Source organism: Crinia signifera, chromosome 1 (genome assembly GCF_055691185.1).
Source record: "Crinia signifera chromosome 1, ASM5569118v1, whole genome shotgun sequence".
Classification (NCBI taxonomy): domain Eukaryota; kingdom Metazoa; phylum Chordata; class Amphibia; order Anura; family Myobatrachidae; genus Crinia; species Crinia signifera.
Window position 1 is genome coordinate 31655571 of NC_139217.1, and position 27660 is coordinate 31683230.

At 49.0% G+C, this 27660-nt stretch overlaps 1 protein-coding gene across 1 annotated transcript in view; it reads left to right on the forward strand.

The window, feature by feature from the left end:
* The window catches only part of SLC4A11 (solute carrier family 4 member 11), a 97319-nt gene that overhangs the window by 15501 nt on the left and 54158 nt on the right, over positions 1-27660 (forward strand). Inside the window, 4 exon segments of the mRNA XM_083185923.1 lie at positions 11896-11946; positions 20268-20302; positions 20304-20406; positions 20409-20426. Of these exon segments, the coding sequence (XP_083042049.1) occupies positions 11896-11946; positions 20268-20302; positions 20304-20406; positions 20409-20426 (207 nt within the window).

Sequence of the window (27660 nt, forward strand, 5' to 3'; positions counted from 1 at the left end):
TGAGGTTTGAGGCACTTTGTAGCTGCTTGGAGGGGCTGAGGGTGGTGCCTCCTGCTTCCCCGGTCGTTCCCTAGTTCCGTGCAAAGTTCCTGGGATCTACTGGCTAAACCAGTTATGGTTAACTTGACACTCCAGCTGTTGTTGAACTACATATCCCAGCATGCTCTGCTTCAGTCTGACCATGCTCAATCTGATTCAGAGCGTGCTGGGATGTGTAGTTTAACAACAGCTGGAGTGTCAAGGTTAGTTATCACTGGGTTAAACCAATCTTAGCTCCCAGGTGCATTGCTGAACCTGCAGATTGGGCATGACTTTGCCGGCATTTCTGCTGCCCCCCCCCCCCCCCCCATTGTGTCCGTTCTGTAGAGGACAGCGCTATAATCCGTGCCTATGGGGGCAGCCCCTCGCTGTCTGTGTCTTTATGCTTCGGTCCGAGAGGTTTTTTTATTTTAAGCATATTCTTGTTTTTAGGTTAGTAAATTATGCCAACCTCTCCCTGGTCTCTTTCATGCCAATGCACACAAACACTGGCAAAGGTTCCCCTCCGTTATACCTGTGGGGAGGCAGAAATCTTCCTAAAGAGCCCATAGAAAAATGTTCTGCTAGACAAATCCTATAGATTGTAAGCTTGCGAGCAGGGCCCTCCTACCTCCATGTCAGTTTGTGTCTACCCAGTTTGTTTAATCACTGTTGTCTCCAATTGTAAAGCGCAATATAAGAAACTGTAAATAAATAAATAGACAAAACAGAAAGGTTTCCAAAAAACATTGAAAAGTCAGTGAAATAAATAAAGCCATGCGGGTAAATAAGAGTTGCCTGTTTTGGGGTACCTGCCTGTACCTGTGCCCTGCGAGCACCTGTCTGGGGCAGGTAATGTGTTATGAAGCTAGATGCCAACAGCGCTGCTGCAACACGGTGACTGCCATCTATTAGGCCTCTGGGATTTGTCCCCTGCTGTCCCTATTATACCAGCATGCCGATAGCACGCCAATGGCTCCGCTCTGTGATGTGTACTCTAGGTCTGGTTACCTGCGATGCTGCCAGTCTCCCCTGTGCACAGCAATGGGCAGCTCCATCTTTCCGTGGTGTAGCCGTCTGTCACTGTGCTGCCCCTCCCCGCAGGCTGGGGTGCCCGTACCCCCTGGTAACAGCCTGCTGCCTCTGCTCCTCTCCGTACTCACGCACTCTGCGGGCACACGACTCGCCTGGCTCCTGCTCTCTCCCGCATCCTCTGTGGAAGCCGCGACAGTCAGACGAGCTGTCCCTGGAATGTGCCTTTCTCTGAGTTCCTGGCTCTGACTGCTCCAATGTGTTTTTATTATTCTATATTGTCACCGTATCCCCAGCCCTCCCTCCCCTTCTTCCTGGTCACTGGTCGGGGCTGGCAACAGACGCGTGTTATTCCCTGCTCTGACTCCACCTCATCTCCCTGCACACCAATGGAGCGCTGGTCAGGGACGCCCCCCCACCCCAGCACCACTGTGGACCCTTAATTTCAAGTGTTCTTTTCCATCCACCAAGTTTTTTACTTGTCTGTGGCAGCCGGCGTAACCTATACCGTCGCTACCATTCTCCTGCGCCGCCTCCTCCCTCCGGGCCGGCTCACTGTCCAGAAAGGTGAGTTAACTATATTTATATTTATTTATTTAATATGCAACAATTGCATTGGTGGGTTGCAGAGAATATTTGCAGATGGGTCCTAATTATAATTGTTGCAACACCTTGCGCGGAGACCTTGGTGCTTTGCATCGTGATCCGAGAGGCGAGCGCAACACATTGGTCCGGTGAGCGATGAGGGTTCCTGCCACGCAGGGGACGAACGGGTAGACCGGCGGTTGCGGTGTTTGGTAGCATGAGATGATGATGATGATTTTCGGAGCCAGCTCCTGCTCCCAGCCTTGCAGTATTCCTCCATTGACTATGATTATTAATAGCACCAGGCTCCGCAGCCTTGGAAGCACATCGCTTTCGGAGTGTGCACTTGTTCTTTAATTGGATTCCTTTGATCTTTGGATTATTTGAGATGGCCGAGGGAACAAAATCCCTGTTCTCCGACTCCCTCGTTGTGTATTTAGTTGCTGGGTATTGGTGTTATTGTATAATGCAAGGCAGCGCTCCAAAAGTAATGGGCTCTGTGCTGAGATCCTGCCGGGGAGATAGCGGTGGCAGGCACAGAGTTCATAGCTGTTTGGCTTATTGCTGCAGGGTTGATGGGCAGGTGACACGTGCCTGCCACCCCACCCCCTATTGCCAGCACCCTGGCGTGCTTGTAATCGGTAGTGCTGCGTTAATAATACATTGGCATAATGGATGCATAATGCATCTGACAGGTCGGGATTAAGTGTACCTGTGAAGGATCAGGAAGTTCTTACTGTACCGGTCACTCAGGGTTACAGAGCACAGAGAGGGCACGAGATGTGTGGGTGCTGATACAGACAGCGGCGGCTTCCCTCTGTGTGTGTCTGCAGTGCTGCTGTGTCCCGCACGCTGCTTCCCACCAAGCCTCTGTAACACAGGAGGGAGACATTGTCTCTGGGAACAGCTGTGCTGCTGGAACACAGGGCTGCCCGCTCCGTGCAGCACAGATCAGTGGTACCTTGGGGCAGATGGATTAAGCCTGGTGAAGTGATATTGCAGCAGCCAGTCAGCCCCCAACCATCATTTTTCAAACCCAGACTGCAATGCGATAGTTAGGAGCTGATTGGTTGGTGTGTTATTACCTTCCACTTTGTCACTCCACCAGGATATAATACATCTGTCCCCTCTCATCCTACAACCACCTCACCGTAGCCTGGGGCTAAGTGTAGGTGGACGTAATGCTGCAGCCAGGATGTCCCAGGATCCTGGAGTTACACAGATAGAAAACTTTGTGGGACCAAATGCTGCGGTCACTAGTAGCTGTCTATACAGAGCGCGCCTGGTGACGCGTCCATTCCCGGTACGTTTTGACACCGGGAGCGGATAACTTACTGCAGGCAGTCCCTGTTTCTGCTTTGTGAAACTACACGTCTCACCCCCCCCGCACTACACTCTGGGTGCACTTTGTGGGGATTAAGAACAGTGCGATGGGGATGTTAACGTTTTAGAATTTGGAATTTAGAAAAAATGGGCGACCTGTTAAACTGACTTTGGAACATACTGTATATACTCGAGTATAAGTCGACCCGAGTATAAGCCAAGGCACCGAATTTTACAACTAAAAACTGGGAAAACTTATTGATGCAAGTGGGACCCTCACTCGAGTATAAGCCGAGGGGGGGCTTTTTCGGCATAAAAAATGTAGAGTAGGCTTATACTCGAGTTTATATGGTAACCACCATTATTCCACTGCCGGGTGTTGTAGCCTTATACATCACTGTGTAAGTTTCCAAGATATTTGTGTGACAGGGGAACCCCCCCCCCAATTTAAGGCCCCCATACACTACAGTGACTTGGGACGATTTCACACATTCCTGACGTATCGGGCAGAGAAATCGTCCCAAATCGGATGAGTGTGATGTTCCATCGGGTCTGATGCTCGGTTCCGTGTGTGTTGGACTTCCGACTCGGACCCCCACCCCGGCCACGGGGAAACAGGGATCGTATGCTGTACATCACATGACCAAGGACAGCAAGCTTCCTGGGCGGTTAGTGGGGGATCGGATGGCCATACACCGCTGCGATTCATCGCAGTAGTGTATGGCCAGCATAAAGCAACGGCAGATTTGACGCTGTGAGGAGCACCCGCCACTTAACAATGAGACGTGGGAGGGTATAGGTGCAAACTGGGGACTTTCCCAATGACATTATGCAGAATGTATAGAATCCCCAAGCGCCATGCATTCTACTTAGTAGATCACATGTCTGTATATTGTAATATTACATAACCCGAAACTCTCCGAAGTTCCAAGTTTCTTGTTCTGCTGTGAGCAGCGAGTGAGCTCTGTGAATGTCTGCATTGTACCGACGCGTGAAATAAACGGACATCCAGGGAATGATTACCTCACGTCCAGAGCTGTACCAGCAACGAGGGAGTGCCACTGTACCTACAGTATGACCAGGAGATCCCTCACTGGTACACGTGCTAATGGATGCATTCATGTTTGTCACATACTGTGATCTGTTTTACATCATCTGATCACACTTATCACCGATCTGAAAATATCCCATCCAGTACCCCATTATGTGATGATTTATTTTCCCATAACATTCAATAGTCCAGTCTAATACAATACTGGAAGTCCCAGAGAAAATTACCACTAATACCACTTTCACACTACCTAAACGTTTTAAAAACCGGTATTTTTAAACGGTATTTAAAACTGGCCTGAGCCTTCACATTGCAGTAGATTACCGTTTTAAATACCGTTCACATCAGTCAACCCGTTTAATCCCCTGAACACATTTCAAGGCAGCGAGCCTATCACAGGTCTGTAATCTGTTGATTTTGCTAAATACCGTTTCAGAGCCATTCTCACTGCATAAAAAACGGCTCTGAAACGTGTAGGACTCTGCTTTTTAAACGTTTTGAAATACCCACTGCAGCATTAAACGTGTTGAAATGGAAAAAAACGGCAATATACCGTTCAACAAGTGCAGTGTGAAAGGGGTATAAATAAAAAGCAATGGATCTGAAGATTTAAGCTATATCACAACATGCCTGTATATATCTAATGCTGTGTACACACAGGGAGAGTCGGAGCACCTAGTGAGGGCGTATTGTGGCTGCCAGAAGTGGAACCTCTATTCTCTTACTACGCCTTCCCTGCGGTGACAGAAGCCCTTTAATATTAATTTACACTGCATTATTTTTCAATTTTGTTGTGTTCTATATTACACTAGTTAAAAGCCTGTCATAATGACGGCTTCGGCGATGTCAATTTCACTTTCAGCTGTGACAGTTTTTAGCCCACAAACTTTCCAAATGTAATCCAAAATCTCCCGCTCTGCAGCACATTGGAGTAAGTACGGGAGTCTGGGGGAGTCGGTATCAGCCCTGAATATTGGTCATTTTATACACTGGACACTGTATGGAATACAATATTAACATTTAACAGTACAAATGGTTTATAGTACAGGCTATTTCAAACATTAAATTTCGATAAGTGATCAGGAAAAGGTTAAACATATAATAAATACACAAACATAATCGAAACAGTACTGCACTTTCTGAGCTCACAATCTCCCACTTCATGGTGAGGCTCCTGTCTCTTCCTCCTGGCAGCTGCTCTCTGGTCCATTGCGATGTTTGAGGGCTCAGATCCACACATACAGTAAATGTGGTAGAAGAAGTTGGTAAACTGGGCATGAGCAGTAGCCCAGTGTACCACTTGGCACATGCCAAGATGAAGGGGGTTTCTGGTCAACCAGAACCCCCCCTACCTGCGTTTACCTATGCCCAGTCCCTATCTTCTCCTACCCCCAATCTCTCTCATTACAGCTCCCTCTCTCCATATCCAACAAGTCTGGAACAAATCAGTGTCTCAGCAAAAATTGCAAAGTAATTTTGGTCTGTCGAGTGGCCTCTAGTGGTCATTTTCTGTACTTCACCTCATAGAGGTGAGGAGTAGTTAGACTTTATATATAGTCCGTGTGTTAGGCAGCGGAGCTTTTGGAGTGCTGACTTCCATTATGGCTTATCGCATTCTATAAAGACTTTATCCTCAGAAGAATGTTAGATAAGTTCTATCATCTAACGTTGGATGATGGAACTTACAAGTCCCCGGCTTTACTCTCCTGACGATTAATCATCCATCTGCCGTTCCTTTTCTCTGCGTGGCGCGATGTCGAGATCGCGCAATTCCCTGCCGTCTCCTAGATGCCAGACTCATTCATTCATTCACTTCTCTATAATTGCAATCAGGTTCCAAGCAACATCATTCACTCGACTTAATGATATTTTAAATAAACCTGTTACCAAGTGCACGTTAGCCTATTACCTTAGCAATACTCCTTACCGAGCCTCATCTGGTAATGAATACGGAATTGGAATATTCAGATTTATCTATGGAGTGTTGCAGAAGTGAGAGGCGAGGAAAAGGGACAATGTAGCGGCTTCCCGTTCTGTACGTCAGTGTTATATTATCACTTCTGAATGCTGCTAATAACAGGAGGGTCAGAGTAATGTTCCTACCCCCCCCCCCCCCCCCCCTCCTCTCCCACCCCAAGCAGACTGAACACTCTCCCCATCCCAGCATTAGTGATCATTTTAGCCCCCTGCATCTTTAAAAACCTGTGCGGTTCCTCTTCCCTGCCTGGGGGCGTTGCTCTCTGCTGTCGTGACTTCTAGCACAGTGTGGACTGTATTTCAGCATTGATGCAGGGTGTTAGAATGAGCACAACAGTGCTATTCATAGAAGGATGCATCTAGGTAGCAAAGTAAACCTGGTCTTCTCCTGGCTGTGTATTGTGACCCTTCCCCTGATATGTTTGTGTTATTTTGAGTCTGTCCAGCTAATTACCCAGTTATTAGTTGTCTTTTATGATGAGGCCGCCTCCCCAGGCTGTTATGTGACACTTAGCTTTTGGGAACACTTAACCCCCCCTGTGATCTACCTTGATTGATAGCCAGGTTCGGGGCACAACAGGTTCTTTGTACTTGACGTTGCTCTTTGCCAAAACTTCTCCTATCTTGTCAGCGCCACTTGAGAAACTTTATACCTGCAATAATTTAATCATTGGAAGTCAACAAAGCCTAATTAATTCCGTGCCTGTGACGTCGCCTCACAGCACAGCAGCAGGTGGATAAGCAGGGAGATTGCAGGTTAATTGTAGGGTGAGCGGTTCTCAGACTTCCTGTGTACCGCGAGGCCAGAAGCTGCGGCAGAAATGTGCACTAAAGTTTCCTTTATTATTTTCCTGTGTAATGCGGCTGAGTGGGGTCATCTTGGTTGTGTGTTTTTTTTTAATTTAGAATATCAATAACCAGCATGAACTAGTAATCAGAATTTTAATTTAACATTGAGTAAAATGAGTTTCTCAGCATAATTTTTGGCCTAAAAATATGGGTCTGCCCGCCACGGCCAGGTGACCTCTTCAGGTGGGTCTCCAACATTCCTAAGGTTCATGTTGGAAGCATATGACCCCCCGGGCCAGCACAACCCCGCCACCCCAAGGTGAGAAGTAGCAGCAGCAGCAAGGGGGGGGGGGGGTAGACTATATACTGTAGTACAGATCTGTACTATACAGTGTTGCCTGCCAAGACCATTTTTCTATTCAATTTACACTACACAGGAGCACGTATTGGGATTGAAGCTGCATCGAATGTAGAAAAACCATTCCATGCCCATTCGATTTTCTATTCTATTTACTTCTATAAGGAGAATCGAATAGAAAAATAGTGCGTAACTCACCGTGTGTACCCTGTATTTATTTACCTGAATTTTGCGTCACCTGCTTATCGAGGCTACTTGGGTAACCCTAGGCGATTACCTGTGATCAGTGAGCGCAGGTAATTGGATACCACTCTCTCTCTTGTGTTTTAAAATGTGTTGCAATAATAAGAAGCAGCATCTCAGTGTGCAAAGTGTTACATATGTGAGAAGTGCACTCGCTGTCGCTGTGTTAACGGACTTGACAATGCTGGATCGCCTCACTAACGAGGTTGTGTTGGGTACACATTGTCTAGTGCAGGGGTTCTCAAACGCGGTCCTCAGGACCCCACACAGTTCCCGTTTTCCAGGTCACCCAGAAGGTACACAGGTGCACTCATTACTGACTGACACATTTTAATAGATCCACAGGTGGAGCTAATGACTTCACTTGTGATTATGTGAGGAGACCTGCAATACATGCACTGTGTGGGGTCCTGGGGACCGAGTTTGAGAACCCGTGGTCTAGTTATGCAGAAAATAACCACGGACGAGCGTATCGGCCGGGAACGTTCCATAACCTGATAGTAGGTGGATCTCTGTACATGAGCTGGGACAACGTGGCCTCATACCGGCATCGTGTGCAGGAAGTTTTGTCTCTTACACAAAGTAGAAATGCAGAACTGCAACCAATCCCTGTACAATGACGTTACTGCGAGTCTCAATAGGAGAAGTCCCGGCTCTGGGTTTTGTCAGCAGTTGCAGTTCTGCCCCCATTGCCGGGTACTTCCTCCATCACGTTCACATTATGACTCCATATTCTCCTGAGATGGGGAAGACGTGGGTCTTGTATGTGGGAGAGCAGTCCAGATTGCTGCGCAGGCTGTTCCTTAGCAAAGGATGTCCGGAACAAAAGTAAGGACCGAGCAAGTCCTGGTTCCCTCCTGCAACTAGTGTCCTGCTGTGATTGCGAAGGAGTCCTTCTGTACCGACTGTGAAACCAATCGGCACAGCGGCAAGTGGTAATAAAGTTCCCCTCCAGGCACGCTTTCTGGAGAGCAATTGCGGAAGTGCTGTCGGCGGTCAGAGACTGCAGAATCACTTCAGGGTTAATTGAATACCATGGGTATCGGGAGCGGAACACGGTCATTTGGTCTACAGTATGTTGGTCAACAAGCATTGGGTCGACATGGGTGTAGATCTGCATGGGTTTTGGTCGACAGGACATTAGGTCGACACAAGCCCTAGGTTGGCTGTGTCTAGGTCGACAGTCAAAAGGTCAACATGGGGGTTTTCACTGGTTTTTGACCCGAATGTCGACACAGTCGACATGGACACAGTTTGAAGTGCACCGCAGTCCCTTGCTATGCTTCCGGCACGGTGCCACGCTGCACTCGGCACACTATTTTATTCTCCCACCGCGCCCTAGTGGATGGTAGGGCATGAAATACAGCCTGTCGGCACATGTCGGCTCAAAAAACAGTGAAAAAACCCATGTCGACCTTTTGACTGTCAACCTAATGCTTGTGTCGACCTACACCCATGTCGACCTAGATGCATGTCGACCTAGTGGTGTCCTGTAGGCCAAACGATCCCAACCCTCGGGAGCTCACATCTTAATCCAAAATTGGGCATAAGGACCGCAAGTTTTTGCAGGTGAAACCTCATGCCCAATTTAATTTCTCTATTAGAGCACAAAATGTAGAGGAGAGTGCAGAAGGTGTATAATCCTTTCTGTATGCGCAGCCATGGTCTCCTCTGTCTTAGCAATACCATCCTTTTGTATATGGTGCCACAAGGGGTCTGCAGCGCCTTCCAAAGTCCAGAACGGGAAGGAAAAACTGTGCGAGGGAAGAGGGCCCTGCTTGTGAGCGCTTCTAGTCTACACTAAGGGTGATGTTAGTTTTTTCTTTGATTGGGGGGGGGGGGAGGGGAGACAGAGACGGTGCCAGCCTGCTACAGCAGCTCCTCAGTGTACAATAGCGACTATGCCCAGACCGCGTCTTCCCAATTAAACGCCTGCGGCCCATCATCTGGTTCCAGCTCCGAAGCATCCGGGGAATGTGTGTATTTTTTTGTTTTGTTGTTTTTTTGGGGGGCACCGCCTGTGATCTGTAATCCAGGAATAAATGTCTGCTGGTGGGTTTATTACAAGCCTTCAAGCATATGAATTTAATAAGTCTATCTGAGTACGAGTGCCGCTCGTGGAGGAATGCAGCCAGCTCGTATAAATGATTTGCTGGAGTTTCCTGTAAGCGCTGAGGCCGTATCCCATTAAAAACAACCAGCGTTCTGGAGGGAGCTCGAGGAGATCTGCGTCTCGCTTGTCGCGTACAAGATGTTTGCGAAGTTACCAGGATTTTTTTTTATAAATCTCTTTGCAAATGAATGGACCGTTAACATTTTATCGTTAATCGGTTTTTGTAGCCATGGTATTGCCCAGCCCAGGGTTTCTCCTCCGCCCTTTGACCTCATTGTTTGGCCCGATGGTCTGTGGACAGATTTTTGGTGAACATTGCGCCCAGCCGGCAAGCAATTGGGACCCTCAGCAGAGCATGGGGATGGGGGCAGAGCAGAGGGCGGAGACCCACGGAAATAACCCAAACAGTTTATTTTATTGTAAGGGGTTAGAAAAAAAAAAATGAAATGATATTTTACTTCAATATCCAAATATTTTAATCCCTGAAATCCATCATGGAGTCCGGTGCGCTTTTGGGGTGTGTGTGTGGAGAAATCTTCGAGGATAATAGGCGGAGATTGAGCAAACGTAAATGGCAGGTGGAGAAGTTGGGCCATCGCAACTAAATGGATTCTAGTTATCATTTTCTAGAATGATAAATGGTTGCTATTGGCAACACCACTACTTGCGGTCCTAATGCCCCTCATCTATCTACCGCCACCTCTTGGAGGCTCTCGCTTTTGTCTCCTGTTCTGGGATCATTTAACCCCAAGCTGACCTTTTGCACCTTTCTTGTGTTTGAGTGCAGGCTCTGGCTGCAGGGGGCGCTGTACTCTGCCTCTAGCTGTAAAAGAGACTATAGACCAGGCATGTCCAAACTGTGGCCCTCCAGCTGTTGTGATACTACACATCCCAGCATGCCTTGCTACAGTTTTAGCATTCCCACCAAAACTGTGGCAAGGCATGATGGGACTTTCACAACAGCTGGAGGGCCATAGTTTAGGCATGCCTGCTATAGACCCTGACACGGGATGCCTGAGATAGGAAGTAACTGTAGGCTGAGGGGCAAGATCCGACTGAGAGCTACACATGGCCCCTGGCACGGGGAGCATACTAGTTCTGACTGCAGGGGTGATGTGGAACTACTGATCCCAGCAAGGAGTGTCCCTAATGTATATGAGATACCAATGTTTCTCTAGGATCACTTGTTGTAGGAGACCTACATTTTATTGTAAATATAACCGAAGTAGTCCTGACCGATGAGAGAAGCTGGAGGGGCTGATTTGCATTTTGGTCTGACTCAGAAGGGTTGTGCCTTGTCCTGCATGACCATACACCACAGTGACCGGTTCTGTGCCCGGCTGGAAGCGTGGGCTCTCTGGCTGCAGTTCACCTGTGTTACCAGTCACCAGAGGGCGTGCGGCTGTGGCCCTGAGTGCTAGGGGGTGTGCTTGGCTCTACGGCAAAGGTACGCAGGGTGGTTGGTGGTGGCTGGTGCACAGGGTGATAGTGCTGTCTGTGGTTTCTCTGGCACAAGGTGCTAGGGTGAAGGTGGCAACTGTGGCACTAGGGGGTTTTCCCTGTTGTGATGCGGTATGATAAGTGGTTCAGGGTGCTAGGGATGTCTGTGGTACTGGGGGTGGCAGCTGTGGCGCAGGGTGCTAGGGATGTCAGTGGGTACTGTGGCGCAGGGTGCTAGGGGGTGTCTGTGGTGACTGTTGCTCATAGTGGGGGCAGATGTATGAAGCAGTGAGGAGAAGTGAACCAAAGGAGAAGTGGCCCATGGCAACCAATCAGCACTGAAGTAACATTTATCATTTGCATAATATAAAATTATACAGAGCAGCTGATTGGTTGCCATGGGCCACTTCTCCTCTGGCTCGCTTCTCCTCACTGCTTCATACATCTACCCCAGTGTGCGGACGTTGGTGGTAGCAGAGGGCATATGGGTGCTGGCTATAGCATATATCAGTCTTAATAAGGTCATAACAGTCAGAGAAGGGGCCAGATGCACCAAGCTTCAAAAGTGATAAAATGGAGAGTGATAAACAGCCAGCCAATCAGCTTCTACCTGCCATGTCACAGGCTGTGTTAGAAAAATGTCAGACAGGAGCTGATTGGTTGGTTATTTATCACTGTCCACTCTCTCACTTTTGAAGCTTAGTGCATCTGGCCCAAGGTGAGAAAGGGGTGACCGGGGACTTGCAGGTACCACCTGGTATTCTTTTTCTGGGAAAAAAACATTCTATTATTTGACACCCTATTGAAGGATAACTATTATACTGTATGCTGGTTACAGAATGATATACCCGGTCAGGTCCTGCGCAGGACATAACACTTGCAGATAAACCTACAAAATAGAACATCTTGGCATATTTTTAAGCAAATAACCAACGTCTTACTCCCTGTCTCCTCTCATTTCCGCAGAGTCCCCCCCGGCAGCGATGTCCAGGAATGGATACTTTTTTGAAGAAACCGGTAAGTCCTCTGCCACCTGTTATTATATATAATAATAGGGGTTATTGTAACTGGCCGCAGACAATGCAAAATAAACTGCTGGTGCCAGACTGTTCCTGGTCCTCTCTGGACCATCAGTGCGGGCACCAGGTACCTGTAGTCGTATGGGCTGCAGCTCTGCATCCGCAATGTCTCCAACTCCTCTGCAGAGTCTCCTCCATCTGTTCTTCAGACTAGTAATCTGTATTAATCACTAGAATATGGTTAACACAGACCCATTCGTGACCGATGAAGTTCACGGTTTCTGTTCCCGTTTCCTAAAATAGTGACAATTGACCGCAAGCGCTGTAAAAGCGATTACTGATGAGAGCGTAAACTGTTGGCGGGAGCTTTCCCGTCTTTATGTGGTGTGAGAGTTTGCTTTGATATGGAAATAGCTCAGCCGTCGCGCTGCGTCTCCCAAGCTTTCTCCTCCGTGCTTTTTCCATGTAACGTCTGTGAGAGTTTCTGCACGGGACGAAGACGGGAGATGAATGCCGACCGCCGGCCTTTTCAAGTTGGCCGAGCGAGCTGTAAAGTGTCTCACTAATTATAAATAAAGGCTGAGACTTTCGCCAGGCCCATCAACTGACGACAGATCAAAGCCCATGACAGCATAGACAGATACTTTTAAATGTTGGCTTGAAAACAAATTTATACAGTTTGTCTCCCTCACACAAACCATCTTCCTGGAACAAGTAAACCCACCATAGGTCATTGTTTTTATTCGTAGAGGAGATAACTGTTATAAGTAGAGAAAAGTGTTTCATTTCACTGAGTAACGCAGCTTTTTTTCATTAGCAGCGTCGGAGTGCTCGGCTTGCAGTCTCCTAGGTAACCCAATAGTCAGTTGGAGTGTTTAAATTATTATTATTTTTTTAAACACTCTTTTGGCAATGTTCAGTGGTTTGTGCCGGTGGGCACAAGTAACTGGCCGCCCCTTAACGTTCACACGCCGCACCCAAATGCAGCGGGCTTAGTCGCGTAAATTGGCTAAACTCATCTAAAACACCGGGCAAGCTGCATTTGGGTGCCAAAAAGTCAGATTTTTCACACATTTCTCTTCCTGTGAGTGTATGAAAAGATCCTCAGAACAACTAAATTGTACCGTTGTATCTAAAAATGCCTTTTAATTTAGACTTTTCCATGGCTGGTGATAACTGGCATGCCATACTTGGGGATTTTAGCTTTTTATTCGGATGCAGAAAGGTCATGGGGCCCTGCTGGCAAGCACACATTGTATAGGCATTGTGTAAGAGATGAAAAAGGCTCTCATAATTTTATCTTACATTTACATACAAAGTAATTACAGGCTCTGCCCCTGTCTGTGATTGCACTAGCCCGCACGGTGCTATCTGTAGCATAGGACTGGTATGTCGCTGACACACTGCTGGGTCTGTTATACCCCTTTCACACTCAAAATATCCCGGGTTTTTGCACATGAACGCGCATCAACCCGGGATTTAGCTCAGTGTGAAAGGGTCTTGAAAGAATATCCCGGGATGAACATCCCGGGATTGCTACCTAGGTCCTGACCTGGGTAGATTCCTTAATCGACCCGGGATGCGGTCAGTGTGAATGGTCCTGTACCTGGGATTGGGTACACGGGACTTTAAAAAGCTGCTGATTGGAGCTTTCTTGGGCTCACAAATGGTGATGTCATCTTTCAGAGCGCTGGAGTCCATCCCGGGATCAGTGTGAATAGGGCTGTCCCGGGTCGATCCCAGGTCTGAGTGCAGTGTGAAAGGGTACATTCCCGGGTAGAGTCCCGGGAAGCTTCCGGGAACACATTGCCGGGTATGACCTGGCTCTGCGAGTGTGAAAGGGGTATTAGAGATGTGAATCCTGGCTTCACTTCCTATTTCAGTTATTTAATGACATTTGTCGTTATTTAATGCTCTGAAGACGCAGGGAAGGTCTTGGTTCTGCGAGGCCCCGGGTTTGCCTCTGTACCACATTTACAAGAAGAGTTCAGTTTAACCATTTGAGTGCCAACATCTGAGAGCTATTCCAAATGTCTGCTTAAAATGCCAGTGTCCCTCACATTTGTTATATAAATTCAAATATGAGGGACACGCATATAAGTACTGGACAGCTGACGGCGCTTTCAAATTGTTTTGGCACGATTGTTTTACTGATCTTAATTGTTGCGGCCAAAATGCATCCTCCTTAGATGTGTTAAATTGCTAAAGCTGTGCAATTAATTGGGCATAGTATAATCCAATAATTCTTAAAAAAGGAGATTTATTACCATATAATACAGTGGCCCTTGATTCCAACATTTCGGGGGTCATCAGGGACATTTTTTTGTCACGGTAGACCCACAAAAACCGCTGGCGTGAAGGAGCACTGGGGCAGATGTATTAAGACTGACGAAGAGATAAAGTGGATGGAGATAACGCAGCAGCCAATCAACTCCCAACTGTCATATTTCTAACACAGCTGATTGGCCGGTGCGTTATCTCCTTTCAATTTATCTCTTCGCCATGCTTAATACATCTGCCCCTCTGTGTTATTTGGTAATGGGTAATGGGTCTCCTGAGCGTGGAACTTTTACAATGGGGCATTGCAAGTTACCGGGTAACCAGACTGCCGTATACCGATCCTGTGTTCTATGACTCTCCTGGAATCGTAATAGATTTATGCTGCAAATAACTTTCATCCTCATTTACCTTCTGGCGTTTTGTGTGATTACAGAATGTTTTTATTTTTCACCTCTTATATTTCCACGTTTTTACACCGGCGTGGAACCCTTCCAACATCATGTAAGGACTCCGTCACAACACTCTGACTAATGCCAGCAATGCCCTTTGCTCTATTTAATAATTGCTCTGTAAGCGTACACACAGCTCATGTGGGTGCAGCCGCGCTGAGGCCCGTCCTATGTACTTGTACACGGAACTTCCTATTTTATCATCCATGCGTCTCTGCAAACAGGTGGAGCGGGTTTTTCATCAGCGTTGCAGCATCATTCTCTAAATTTAGATTACTATATGCAAAGCATTCCTTGGAATGTCTCGGCTGCGTTCCTCTGCTGCCTAAAGGGGTGTTAAAACCGCAGCGGGAGTGTGCTTATTGTGTACCCAAGCAAATTGTGAAGAACTGAATGGAAGCCAAATGATTATTTCTGATCATTTTAACATGAAGTGTAAGATGTGGTTTCATTAGGAGCATTGCTGGAGGTCTCTAGCGCTTTGTGTGAAAAACAGTTTGATTATGGGGCGAAACGCGCGTGAGGGAGCGAAACGCGTCTGACAACATTCTTGCCTTTGTTTAGGGAATGATTGCAATTTATATTTGATAAGTATCACGCGGATTGTTAGAATATCGCGCTCTGCTAAAATTACGTTTTGAGATGCCGCCTATTGGCATTTTCACTAAATACTTCCAGAAATGGGTCGACGGTGTGTCGGCCGACAGTCACTAGGTTGGTCGACACATAAAAAGGTCAACATAAGTTTTTCACAGTTTATTTTCTTTCTTTGGACTTTTTTCATTCTTTACGATCCACGTAGACTACGATTGGGTAAACCAGGGGTGGGGAACATTTGGCCCTCGAGCTGTTGAACTACACATCCCAGCATGCCCTTCTACAGTTTTGCCATACGACCATGCTAAAACTGTTGCAGGGCATGCTGGGATTTGTAGTTCTAAAATACCTGGAGGGCCAAAGGTTCCCCATCTCTAGGGTAAACCGTAAAGCACGCCGAGCGTACGTGCTACACTAACTGGGGACCCGACATCTGTCCTCTCTAATATTGCCAGCAGTAACTGCGCTCCGAGCATCAGGGAATATATTTCAGCATTTCTCACTGCCCCCAGGTCTGCACTTTGCCTCCTTGTCCCAGAGAGCTGCCAGCGGAGGACATAGCCCTGCAGTATCCCGGCTAGTGTCGCTACGTGCACCAGGCTCTAAGCCTGCTATTATACTACCTCGGGTTCTGGCAGACAGCTGTACTTGAGTCTCTTCCAGCTATGTCTTCATTGTTCATAGCACTTAAAGTACACCCCCCTCCCCCCCACTCGGTGTCTCCCTGCAGTCTTCCCTGCTGGGCCGCACTACACCACACGCAGTCACAGCTGGTGCAGGGGAGGGAGATCTCTCGCTGACTATTGGTCTGCACAGACATGTGGCAGAGCTGGTTTGGCGTCGGTCGCTACTGTAATGCTGTCCTACAGGATGACAGTGGATTCTGATTTTATTTATTATTTCCAACCCTTCTATTTTTGCTTCTCTCCAGCGCCACGGCAGAGTTCAGGTGCGACTCTCCTGGGGGCTATCTCTCAGGCAGCCTGCAGCATATTGCATAGAGAATCAGCCTCCTGCTGTAACGTGCTGTCAGGGAAGGGGGACATGTGCAGGGAGGATGCCGGCTGCGTCTCTGTTCTCTGGAACGATCCTTCCTGCATCAATGACCTGCTCGGTTCTTAAGAGCCCTGTCACTCATATCATCACCTGTGCTGGTATCCATACAGGTGAAGCAATGCCAGGGGAATTCCGATGGGCCACAGTGTAATGCCAAGTCAGGTATCCCTTCTGACCACTCCCACAATGCCAAGGTGTTGATTTAAAAAATCGGTACTTGTGTATTTTAGCGGCGCCCATCGCATCGCATACCAAAAGGCATGCGATGTTGTACAATGTCATACAATTTTAAAATTGTATGACATTGTATATGGCATACAATGCCATACAATGCAATGCGATTAAACATTGTATAAGCACCCAAATGGGTGCTTACAATGTTAAATGCACCCCCCACGCCACCCCCCCACTATAAACGTGAACCCGAAGCCTGGCGAGTGCAGCGGTACGCGTCCTACGACCTTTTCATACCCCCACTATCCACGTCGGCGTGGAGTTGAGAATTGAATTTGTGGCGAGCGCCGTGAGGGGACGCGGATACCTGTGAAGCCCGCGAAGGGACGCGGATACCTGTGAAGGTATCCGCTGCGCTCGCCATGCTTCGGGCTCGGTGGCTCGCTTCGATCGCCACACTTTCTATTCTCAACTCCACGCCGACGTGGATAGTGGGGGTACGAAAAGGTCGTAGGACGCGTACCGCTGCCCCTCGTGGGATCGCTGCGCTCGCCACGCTTCGGGTTCACGTTTATAGTGGGGGGTTGGCGTGGAGCTGCATTTAACATCGTAAGCACCCATTTGGGTGTTTAAAAGCACCCTTTAGGGTGCTTATACAATTTTTAATCATATAGGGGGCCAAAATCGTGTTGCATCGCATGGCATGCCATCTGGTACACGAGATCGGGCACAGTCGCCTGGTTGCACGAGATCGGGCACTGTCACCTGGTTACAGGAGATCGGGCACCGTCGCCTGGTTGCACGAGATCGGGCACCGTCGCCTGGTTGCACGAGATCGGGCACCGTCGCCTGGTTGCACGAGATCGGGCACCGTCGCCTGGTTGCACGAGATCGGGCACCGTCGCCTGGTTGCACGAGATCGGGCACCGTCGCCTGGTTGCACGAGATCGGGCACCGTCGACTGGTTGCACGAGATCGGGCACCGTCGCCTGGTTGCACGAGATCGGGCACAGTCGCCTGACTGCACGAGATCGGGCACTGTCACCTGGTTACAGGAGATCGGTCACTGTCGCCTGGTTACAATGTGAGGGGGTCTATGTTCTAAGCATTGGAGAGAGATAAAGGGTTTTATGTACTAAGCTGTGAAGAGATAGAGCACCAGCCAACCAGCTCATAACTGTCATGTTACAGGCTGTTTGAAAAAAATGACAATTAGGAGCTGATTGGCTGGTACTGGGGGGGGGGGGGGGTGATTTTGATGCCGCCGTCTGTTGTTCTGTTTTTGCAGAACATCACATCAGATTACACAAGTCTGGAAAGCAAAAGCTGTACGACACCACCCTTCTATTTATATCCTAACCTAGTGGCTCACTCATTTGCACATTGTATGTCATGCAAATTATAGGAGCGCCCTGAGTCGTTAAAACAACATTCTGGAGCCTACATGTATGTCGCTCAGTAACGATCCCTAGTAGCACTTCTCCAGGTTCCCCCTTATCCTGTTAGGGTTAATGCTTGCTCCAGATTTATCATAATCCAATCAGCACAGTGCTGCCTCTCCAGCAACCAGCTCATCCCACCTGCCAATCAGCACAGTGCTTCCTCTCCAGCAACCAGCTCATCCCGGCTGCCAATCAGCACAGTGCTGCCTCTCCAGCAACCAGCTCATCCTACCTGCCAATCAGCACAGTGCTTCCTCTCCAGCAACCAGCTCATCCCGGCTGCCAATCAGCACAGTGCTGCCTCTCCAGCAACCAGCTCATCCCGGCTGCCAATCAGCACAGTGCTGCCTCTCCAGCAACCAGCTCATCCCGGCTACCAATCAGCATAGTGCTGCCTCTCTAGCAACCAGCTCATCCCGGCTACCAATCAGCACAGTGCTGCCTCTCCAGCAACTAGCTCATCCCTGCTGCCAATCAGTACGGTGCTGCCTCTCCAGCATCTAGCTCTTCCCAGCTGCCAATCAGCATGGTGCTGCCTCTCCAGCAACCAGCTCATCCCGGCTGCCAATCAGCATGGTGCTGCCTCTCCAGCAACCAGCTCATCCCGGCTGCCAATCAGCACGGTGCTGCCTCTCCAGCAACCAGCTCATCCCGGCTGCCAATCAGCACGGTGCTGCCTCTACAGCAACCAGTTTATCCCGGCTGCCAATCACTACGGTGCTGCCTCTCCAGCACCCAGCTCATCCCGGCTGCCAATCAGCACAGTGCTGCCTCTCCAGCAACCAGCTCATCCCGGCTGCCAATCAGCACAGTGCTTTGAGAGCTCTTACCATGAAGATTCCACGCAAGGCTGTGCGTAAAGGAACATATTCAGACCATGCAGGGTTAATACGAGAGCTGAATAAATATGAATATTAATTTCCCTAAGAAAATTGAATAGATGCAGTATACAAACACAGAACTCCCTGCACTGGGAATACCTCCTACGCTGTGACTTCTCTCCCCCCCCCCCCCCCCCCCAGCACCTTCAAAGCGCCCAGATCTCACATGTTACTGCAGTTCTGCCCATATTTGGCCCACTTGCTTTCCTTTCCGCTGTGCTATTCATATTAATTGCACACAAGCTCCTTTGATCGCCTAACAGCCAGCCTCATTAGAGGACTCCACACTATTCCCCCAAATAAGAGGCCGTCGCTGAACGCGACACTGAATATTGCACTAATGAATGCAGGCTGCGGTCTAACGTCCCGCTCTCCTCCTACAGTTTCATTATGGTGTCATTAAAACGGTGATTCTGGGTGGAAGGAAATAGGATTACCCTAATAGAGGAACAAAGTAAGAGGGGGGATGAGACACTTGTATAATAAAGGGGAAAACAAACATTAGAAAAGCCATTTTCGGGGCAGAACTATACACTTGCGACAATGCCAGCGCTGCGTCTAATTAGTTCCTATCGGGCTGTTCGGTGAATGGTTCTGGCTACTGGTTCATTGCACAGAGATGGCGCCAGATTCTGTTAAGTGAAGGGGCGGTGCCGATTGGTTCAGCATTTGTTTCCCGTGTTCTCCTCATTCAGAAATTGACTCCGTGCAAGGGTTAAAGTCTCTCGCGTGGCCTGTGTTTCTCTTTTGGCCGGCAGCCACATCTTGACATGATGAAGTGAGCAAACCATTGCTATAGTAAAAGGGGGGGGGGGGGGGGGGGCGCTGAGATGCGGATGCTCGCTCACTGGTATCGTTGGAGCATTTCAGCTGGTGGGGGGAACAAATGGCCAGATTCGGTAAAGCAAAAAGGCAAGTCATGTTGTGTCTGCTCCAAACCATGTTGCTATGCAAGGGAAGTAATTATTGTTCCTGTGCGGGGTAAATACGGGCGCTTTTGCATTTAGCTCACAGATGTTATACATCCCCTTTTTTCTTTTCTTTACAGTGCAATTTAGATTTAATTTGGACCCCCCCTCCACTAAATCTGAACTCTCTGCACAACGTTACATCTGCCCCACCTGCTGTGCAACATAGTTATGCCCAATTCCGTGCTTTTTTTTTTTTGCTTTTCCAACAAAGTTTAAAATCAGGCTCAGTTCGGATCTTCCGGCAGTTCGAGAATTCGGATGCATGTACAGTGCATGATGTATCGCGCAGCTCCTGCTTAGCGCCAGGTATATTGGCAGCACAAAGTATCTCGTACAGCACACCTCGCTATACAGCGCACCCAGCCTGTGGCGGGAGGAGGTGTTCTAAAGAGAGGCGTCATGTAAAGGACTGATCTGTAATCCCCTTCCGAGCACCACACCCAACCTAACCCATGTGCTTCACTTGCAGGTTACCTTAAGTGCGACACTGACGATGGCTGTGACCCCCAAAGAGGAGGAAGGAGGAGGAGGCGAGGAGCTGTTTGATACTGTCCACTCCTCCATCGTGTCTGGGGAGAGCATCCGCTTCTTTGTAAACGTCAACCTAGAGGGCCGCAGAGCACCACAGGTGGGTGGCTGTCGTCATGCTGGTACTGTGTGTGTGTGTGTGTGTGTGTGTGTGTGTGTGGGTGTTCACATGGGTACACGGACGGGGCGCACACTGCAAATGTAGGCCGTCAGGGCTGACTTATTTTTGGGAGAAATCATTTGATGGATGTGTACGCTAAGCATCCATTCACAATGCAGCAGGGGCGTTGCCATGGCGGCGGGGGCTGCGATGCTGCATACCAAGATGGCCTGTGAATCAGGCCCATAGTGCGCTCATATCGGTTCTCTGTAGCCACTGCAGATACAGGCTGAGTATCCCTTATCCGAACGCTCGGGGGCCGCGAGTATTTTGGAGAAGGGATATTTTTTGGATTTTGGTATATATTTTTTTCATGCTTACCTGGTCCCCTGATGGTCCCCCGACGTCCACGGCAGCCTTCAGTATCCTCTTCAGCGGCATCTCCGGTCTTAGGGGAGCATTGCGCGGGTGTGCGTGCACGCTGGTGACGTCACCACCGCGCCCGCGCATTCACGCAATGCACCCCTGGGACCGGAGATGGCGCTGAAGAGTGGGAACATTCATGTAAAACATTTAGTTAAGAACTGTCCTTTGTGTGTCCCCCCCCCCCCCCACGCCTAATCTACCACCCGGCTCCGTCATCAGGTTCCCGAGCGGTACCACTCTCGGAGTCCTCGCCGCAGCTCGCTGGCATTTATTTATTCCTTTGTGCTGTTTACCCTTGGCACTGATCAGCAGTATAAATAATGCAGTAATCCTGCGTAGTGGCAGATGGAGAACACATGCAGACAGCAGGCTGAGATATGTGTCTGTGTGTCTGCTTTCACCCTATCCCGAGAACCACGCTGGAGGTAACGCTGATGCCGCGTTCTGGGAAGGAGCGTGGGTGCGGTGTAGCATTACCGCGCGGCGCAGGCTTTCCTTATTACCGGTAGGCCGGCGGTGTCCTGTGTACAGCGATTGCTCGCTGGTACCTAGCACAGAGACCGGCAGCAGCTTCACTGCACGGGCAATAACCCTGTGAATAACAACCCGTCCTTCTCACAGACTTCGTGTATTAATATGTATTGCGCTCCAGTCTACACCGACATGCACAGCACAGAGATGTTCCACCGCTCAGTGTGCAGGAGACTGCTCTATTCCTCCGAGACCGCTGACTAGCGGCAGGAGGTCTGGGGCTGGTGGAGACACACTCAGCACACAATAGATTGGCCGCTTCCTCACATGAATGCTGTTTATGAACCAGGAGACAATGAAAGCCGCGGCCTCACCTCTGGCTGCTGCCGCACAAGGGGCTCGCTCTGTATGTCTTCCTGTACTGATAAGGCACCGCGCTGGCAAGCCTGCAAGACGGCATGCCTCTCCTATGTAACATGCATTATTGTGTGTGTGTGTGGGTTTCATTCAAACTGTAGGGTCGCACTGTTCCTCTGCGTTATACACGTACAGTTTATATGGCTGCTGTAGGGTCAGGACTGTTCCTCTGCGTTATACACGTACAGTTATATGGCTGCTGTAGGGTCAGACTGTTCCTCTGCGTTATACACGTACAGTTATATGGCTGCTGTAGGGTCGCACTGTTCCCCTGCGTTATACATGTACAGTTATATGGCTGCTGTAGGGTCAGACTGTTCCTCTGCGTTATACATGTACAGTTATATGGCTGCTGTAGGGTCGCACTGCTCCTCTGCGTTATACATGTACAGTTATATGGCTGCTGTAGGGTCAGACTGCTCCTCTGCGTTATACATGTACAGTTATATGGCTGCTGTAGGGTCAGACTGTTCCTCTGCGTTATACATGTACATGTTATATGGCTGCTGTAGGGTCAGACTGTTCCTCTGCATTACACGCGTACAGTTATATGGCTGCTGTAGGGTCGCACTGTTCCTCTGCGTTATACATGTACAGTTATATGGCTGCTGTAGGGTCGCACTGTTCCTCTGCGTTATACACGTACAGTTATATGGCTGCTGTAGTGTCAGACTGTTCCCCTGCCCTATACACGTACAGTTATATGGCTGCTGTAAGGTCAGACTGTTCCTCAGTGTTATACACGTACAGTTATATGGCTGCTGTAGGGTCACACTGTTCCTCTGCGTTATACATGTACAGTTATATGGCTGCTGTAGGGTCAGACTGTTCCTCTGCGTTATACGCGTACAGTTATATGGCTGCTGTAGGGTCGCACTGTACCCCTGCGTTATACACGTACATGTTATATGGCTGCTGTAGGGTCAGACTGTTCCCCTGCGTTATACACATACAGTTATATGGCTGCTGTAGGGTCAGACTGTTCCCCTGCGTTATATACGTACAGTTATATGGCTGCTGTAGGGTCAGACTGTTCCTCTGCGTTATACACGTACAGTTATATGGCTGCTGTAGGGTCAGACTGTTCATCTGCGTTATACACGTACAGTTATATGGCTGCTGTAGGGTCAGACTGTTCCCCTGCGTTATACACGTACAGTTATATGGCTGCTGTAGGGTCACACTGTTCCTCTGCGTTATACACGTACAGTTATATATCTGCTGTAGGGTCAGACTGTTCCTCTGCGTTTATACACGTACAGTTATATGGCTGCTGTAGGGTCAGACTGTTCCTCAGTGTTATACACGTACAGTTATATGGCTGCTGTAGGGTCAGACTGTTCCTCTGCGTTATACACGTACAGTTATATGGCTGCTGTAGGGTCAGACTGTTCCTCTGCGTTATACACGTACAGTTATATGGCGGCTGCAGGGTCGCACTGTTCCTCTGCATTATACACGTACAGTTATATGGCTGCTGTAGGGTCAGACTGTTCCTCTGCGTTATACACGTACAGTTATATGGCGGCTGCAGGGTCGCACTGTTCCTCTGCGTTATACACGTACAGTTATATGGCTGCTGTAGGGTCACACTGTTCCTCTGCGTTATACACGTACAGTTATATGGCTGCTGTAGGGTCAGACTGCTCCTCTGCGTTATACACGTACAGTTATATGGCTGCTGTAGGGTCAGACTGCTCCTCTGCGTTATACACGTACAGTTATATGGTTGCTGTAGGGTCAGACTGTTCCCCTGCGTTATACACGTACAGTTATATGGCTGCTGTAGGGTCAGACTGTTCCTCTGCGTTATACACGTACAGTTATATGGCTGCTGTAGGGTCAGACTGTTCCTCTGCGTTATACACGTACAGTTATATGGCTACTGTAGGGTCGCACTGTTCCTCTGCGTTATACACGTACATGTTATATGGCGGCTGTAGGGTCGCACTGTTCCTCTGCGTTATACACGTACAGTTATATGGCTGCTGTAGGGTCGCACTGTTTCTCCGCGTTATACACGTACAGTTATATGGCTGCTGTAGGGTCAGACTGTTCCTCTGCGTTATACACGTACAGTTATATGGCTGCTGTAGGGTCGCACTGTTCCTCTGCGTTATACACGTACATGTTATATGGCTGCTGTAGGGTCAGAGTGTTCCCCTGCGTTATACACGTACAGTTATATGGCTGCTGTAGGGTCAGACTGTTCCTCTGCGTTATACACGTACAGTTATATGGCTGCTGTAGGGTCAGACTGTTCCTCTGCGTTATACACGTACAGTTATATGGCTGCTGTAGGGTCAGACTGTTCCTCTGCTTTATACACGTACAGTTATGGCTGCTGTAGGGTCACACTGTTCCTCTGCGTTATACACGTACAGTTATATGGCGGCTGTAGGGTCAGACTGTTCCTCTGCGTTATACACGTACAGTTAAATGGCGGCTGTAGGGTCACACTGTTCCTCTGCGTTATACACGTACAGTTATATGGCTGCTGTAGGGTCAGACTGTTCCTCTGCGTTATACACGTACAGTTATATGGCTGCTGTAGGGTCAGACTGCTCCTCTGCGTTATAAACGTACAGTTATATGGCTGCTGTAGGGTCAGACTGTTCCTCTGCGTTATACACGTACAGTTATATGGCTGCTGTAGGGTCACACTGTTCCTCTGCGTTATACACGTACAGTTATATGGCTGCTGTAGGGTCAGACTGTTCCTCTGCGTTATACACGTACAGTTATATGGCTGCTGTAGGGTCGCACTGTTCCTCTGCGTTATACACGTACAGTTATATGGCTGCTGTAGGGTCAGACTGTTCCTCTGCGTTATACATGTACAGTTATATGGCGGCTGTAGGGTCGCACTGTTCCTCTGCGTTATACACGTACAGTTATATGGCTGCTGTAGGGTCAGACTGTTCCCCTGCGTTATACACGTACAGTTATATGGCTGCTGTAGGGTCAGGCTGTTCCTCTGCGTTATACACGTACAGTTATATGGCTGCTGTAGGGTCGCGCTGTTCCTCTGCGTTATACACGTACAGTTATATGGCTGCTGTAGGGTCAGACTGTTCCTCTGCGTTATACACGTACAGTTATATGGCTGCTCTAGGGTCAGACTGTTCCCCTGCGTTATACACGTACAGTTATATGGCTGCTGTAGGGTCAGACTGTTCCCCTGCGTTATACACGTACAGTTATATGGCTGCTGTAGGGTCAGGCTGTTCCTCTGCGTTATACACGTACAGTTATATGGCTGCTGTAGGGTCGCACTGTTCCTCTGCGTTATACACGTACAGTTATATGGCTGCTGTAGGGTCAGACTGTTCCTCTGCGTTATACACGTACAGTTATATGGCTGCTCTAGGGTCAGACTGTTCCCCTGCGTTATACACGTACAGTTATATGGCTGCTGTAGGGTCAGACTGTTCCTCTGTGTTATACACGTACAGTTATATGGCTGCTGTAGGGTCGCACTGTTCCTCTGCGTTATTCATGTACAGTTATATGGCTGCTGTAGGGTCAGACTGTTCCTCTGCGTTATACACGTACAGTTATATGGCTGCTGTAGGGTCGCACTGTTCCTCTGCGTTATACACGTACAGTTATATGGCTGCTGTAGGGTCGCACTGTTCCTCTGCGTTATACACGTACAGTTATATTCAGTGATGTTACTGAATACTGTATTGTTCTAGCTCCTTTCCATTATGATTTTTGCACCTTTTTGAATAAAGCAGGAATCCTATATCCGTTACATAATGGAGGCCGCGTGTGTCTGACTGATGGGGTGTTGGATAGCTGTCCGTGTCCTTTATTCTAATAATTGTACCATGAAATGGGCCATTTGCGTTAAACATCTCTTTATGGGGTGCACCGAGCCTACCTAACTGCCGCCATACATTATTAGTAACCAGCCGCAGATGGAGCGCAGTAATCCACCTGTATCCTCCGTGCCCGGATACGCTGCCTGTAATCGCCTTTGTGTATACTAGCTCTTATCGCGCCAGCCATCGGAGATTCCTGCGCCGCTCTGTGAGTGTGGTTTCTGGCGCTCTTACCTACCTGCCAAGCCAGTGTGACAAATACGATGCACATTCTGTGATTGCCTGCGGTGATGTGGATGAGACGGGTTCAGCGAGGTCTCGCTGCTAATCCACACAGGAATTCTCAATTGTGTGTGTCCTGGGAGGGCTGCGGAGGTTCTCTCGTCTGCGGAATGTGCTAGGAATGCTGCGATTGTGTTGTGTGACAATGTGTCAGCAGGCAGAGATCTGTACAACTTGCTTAACTATTACTAAGTACATTGTTTGTGCTCCGCACTGGCAGTGTACCACCCCAGTTATACAGCGTCACTTGCTCCGCACTGACAGTGTACCACCCCAGTTATACAGCGTTACTTGCTCCGCACTGACAGTGTACCACCCCAGTTATACAGCGTCACTTGCTCCGCACTGACAGTGTACCTTACCAGTTTTACAGCGTCACGTGCTCCGCACTGGCAATGTACCTCCCCAGTTATACGGCGTCACTTCCTCTGCACTGACGGTGTACCTCCCCAGTTATACGGCGTCACTTCCTCTGCACTGACAGTGTACCTCCCCAGTTATACGGCGTCACTTCCTCTGCACTGATGGTGTACCTCCCCAGTTATACAGCGTCACTTGCTCCGCACTGGCGGTGTACCTCCCCAGTTATACAGCGTCACTTGCTCCGCACTGGTAGTGTACCTCCTCATTTCTACAGCGTCACTTCCTCTGCACTGACGGTGTACCTCCCCAGTTATACAGCGTCACTTGCTCCGCACTGGTAGTGTACCTCCCCAGTTATACAGCGTCACTTCCTCTGCACTGACTGTGTACCTCCCCAATTATACAGCGTCACTTGCTCCGCACTGGCAGTGTACCTCCCCAGTTATACAGCGTCACTCCCTCTGCACTGATGGTGTACCACCCCAGTTATACAGCATCACTTGCTCCGCACTGACAGTGTACCTCCCCAATTATACAGCATCACTTGCTCCGCACTGACAGTGTACCTCCCCAGTTATACAGCGTCACTTGCTCCGCACTGACAGTGTACCTCCCCAGTTATACAGCGTCACTTCCTCTGCACTGACAGTGTACCTCCCCAGTTATACAGCATCACTTGCTCCGCACTGACAGTGTACCTCCCCAGTTATACAGCGTCACTTCCTCTGCACTGACGGTGTACCTCCCCAGTTATACAGCGTCACTTGCTCTGCACTGACAGTGTACCTCCCCAGTTATACAGCGTCACTTGCTCCGCACTGGTAGTGTACCTCCCCAGTTATATGGCGTCACTTCCTCTGCACTGACTGTGTACCTCCCCAGTTATACAGCGTCACTTGCTCTGCACTGGCAGTGTACCTCCCCAGTTATACAGTGTCACTCCCTCTGCACTGATGGTGTACCTCCCCAGTTATACAGCATCACTTGCTCCGCACTGACAGTGTACCTCCCCAGTTATACAGCATCACTTGCTCCGCACTGACAATGTACCTCCCCAGTTATACAGCATCACTTGCTCCGCATTGACAGTATACCTCACCAGTTATACAGCATCACTTGCTCCACACTGACAGTGTACCTCCCCAGTTATACAGCATCACTTGCTCCGCACTGACAGTGTACCTCCAGCGTTACTTCCTCTGCACTGACAGTGTACCTCCCCAGTTATACAGCATCACTTGCTCCGCACTGACCGTGTACCTCCCCATTTTATACAGCGTCACTTGCTCCGCACTGACAGTGTACCTCCCCAGTTATACAGCATCACTTGCTCCGCACTGACAGTATACCTCCCCAGTTATACAGCGTCACTTGCTCCGCACTGACAGTGTACCTCACCAGTTATACAGCATCACTTGCTCCGCACTGACAGTGTACCTCACCAGTTA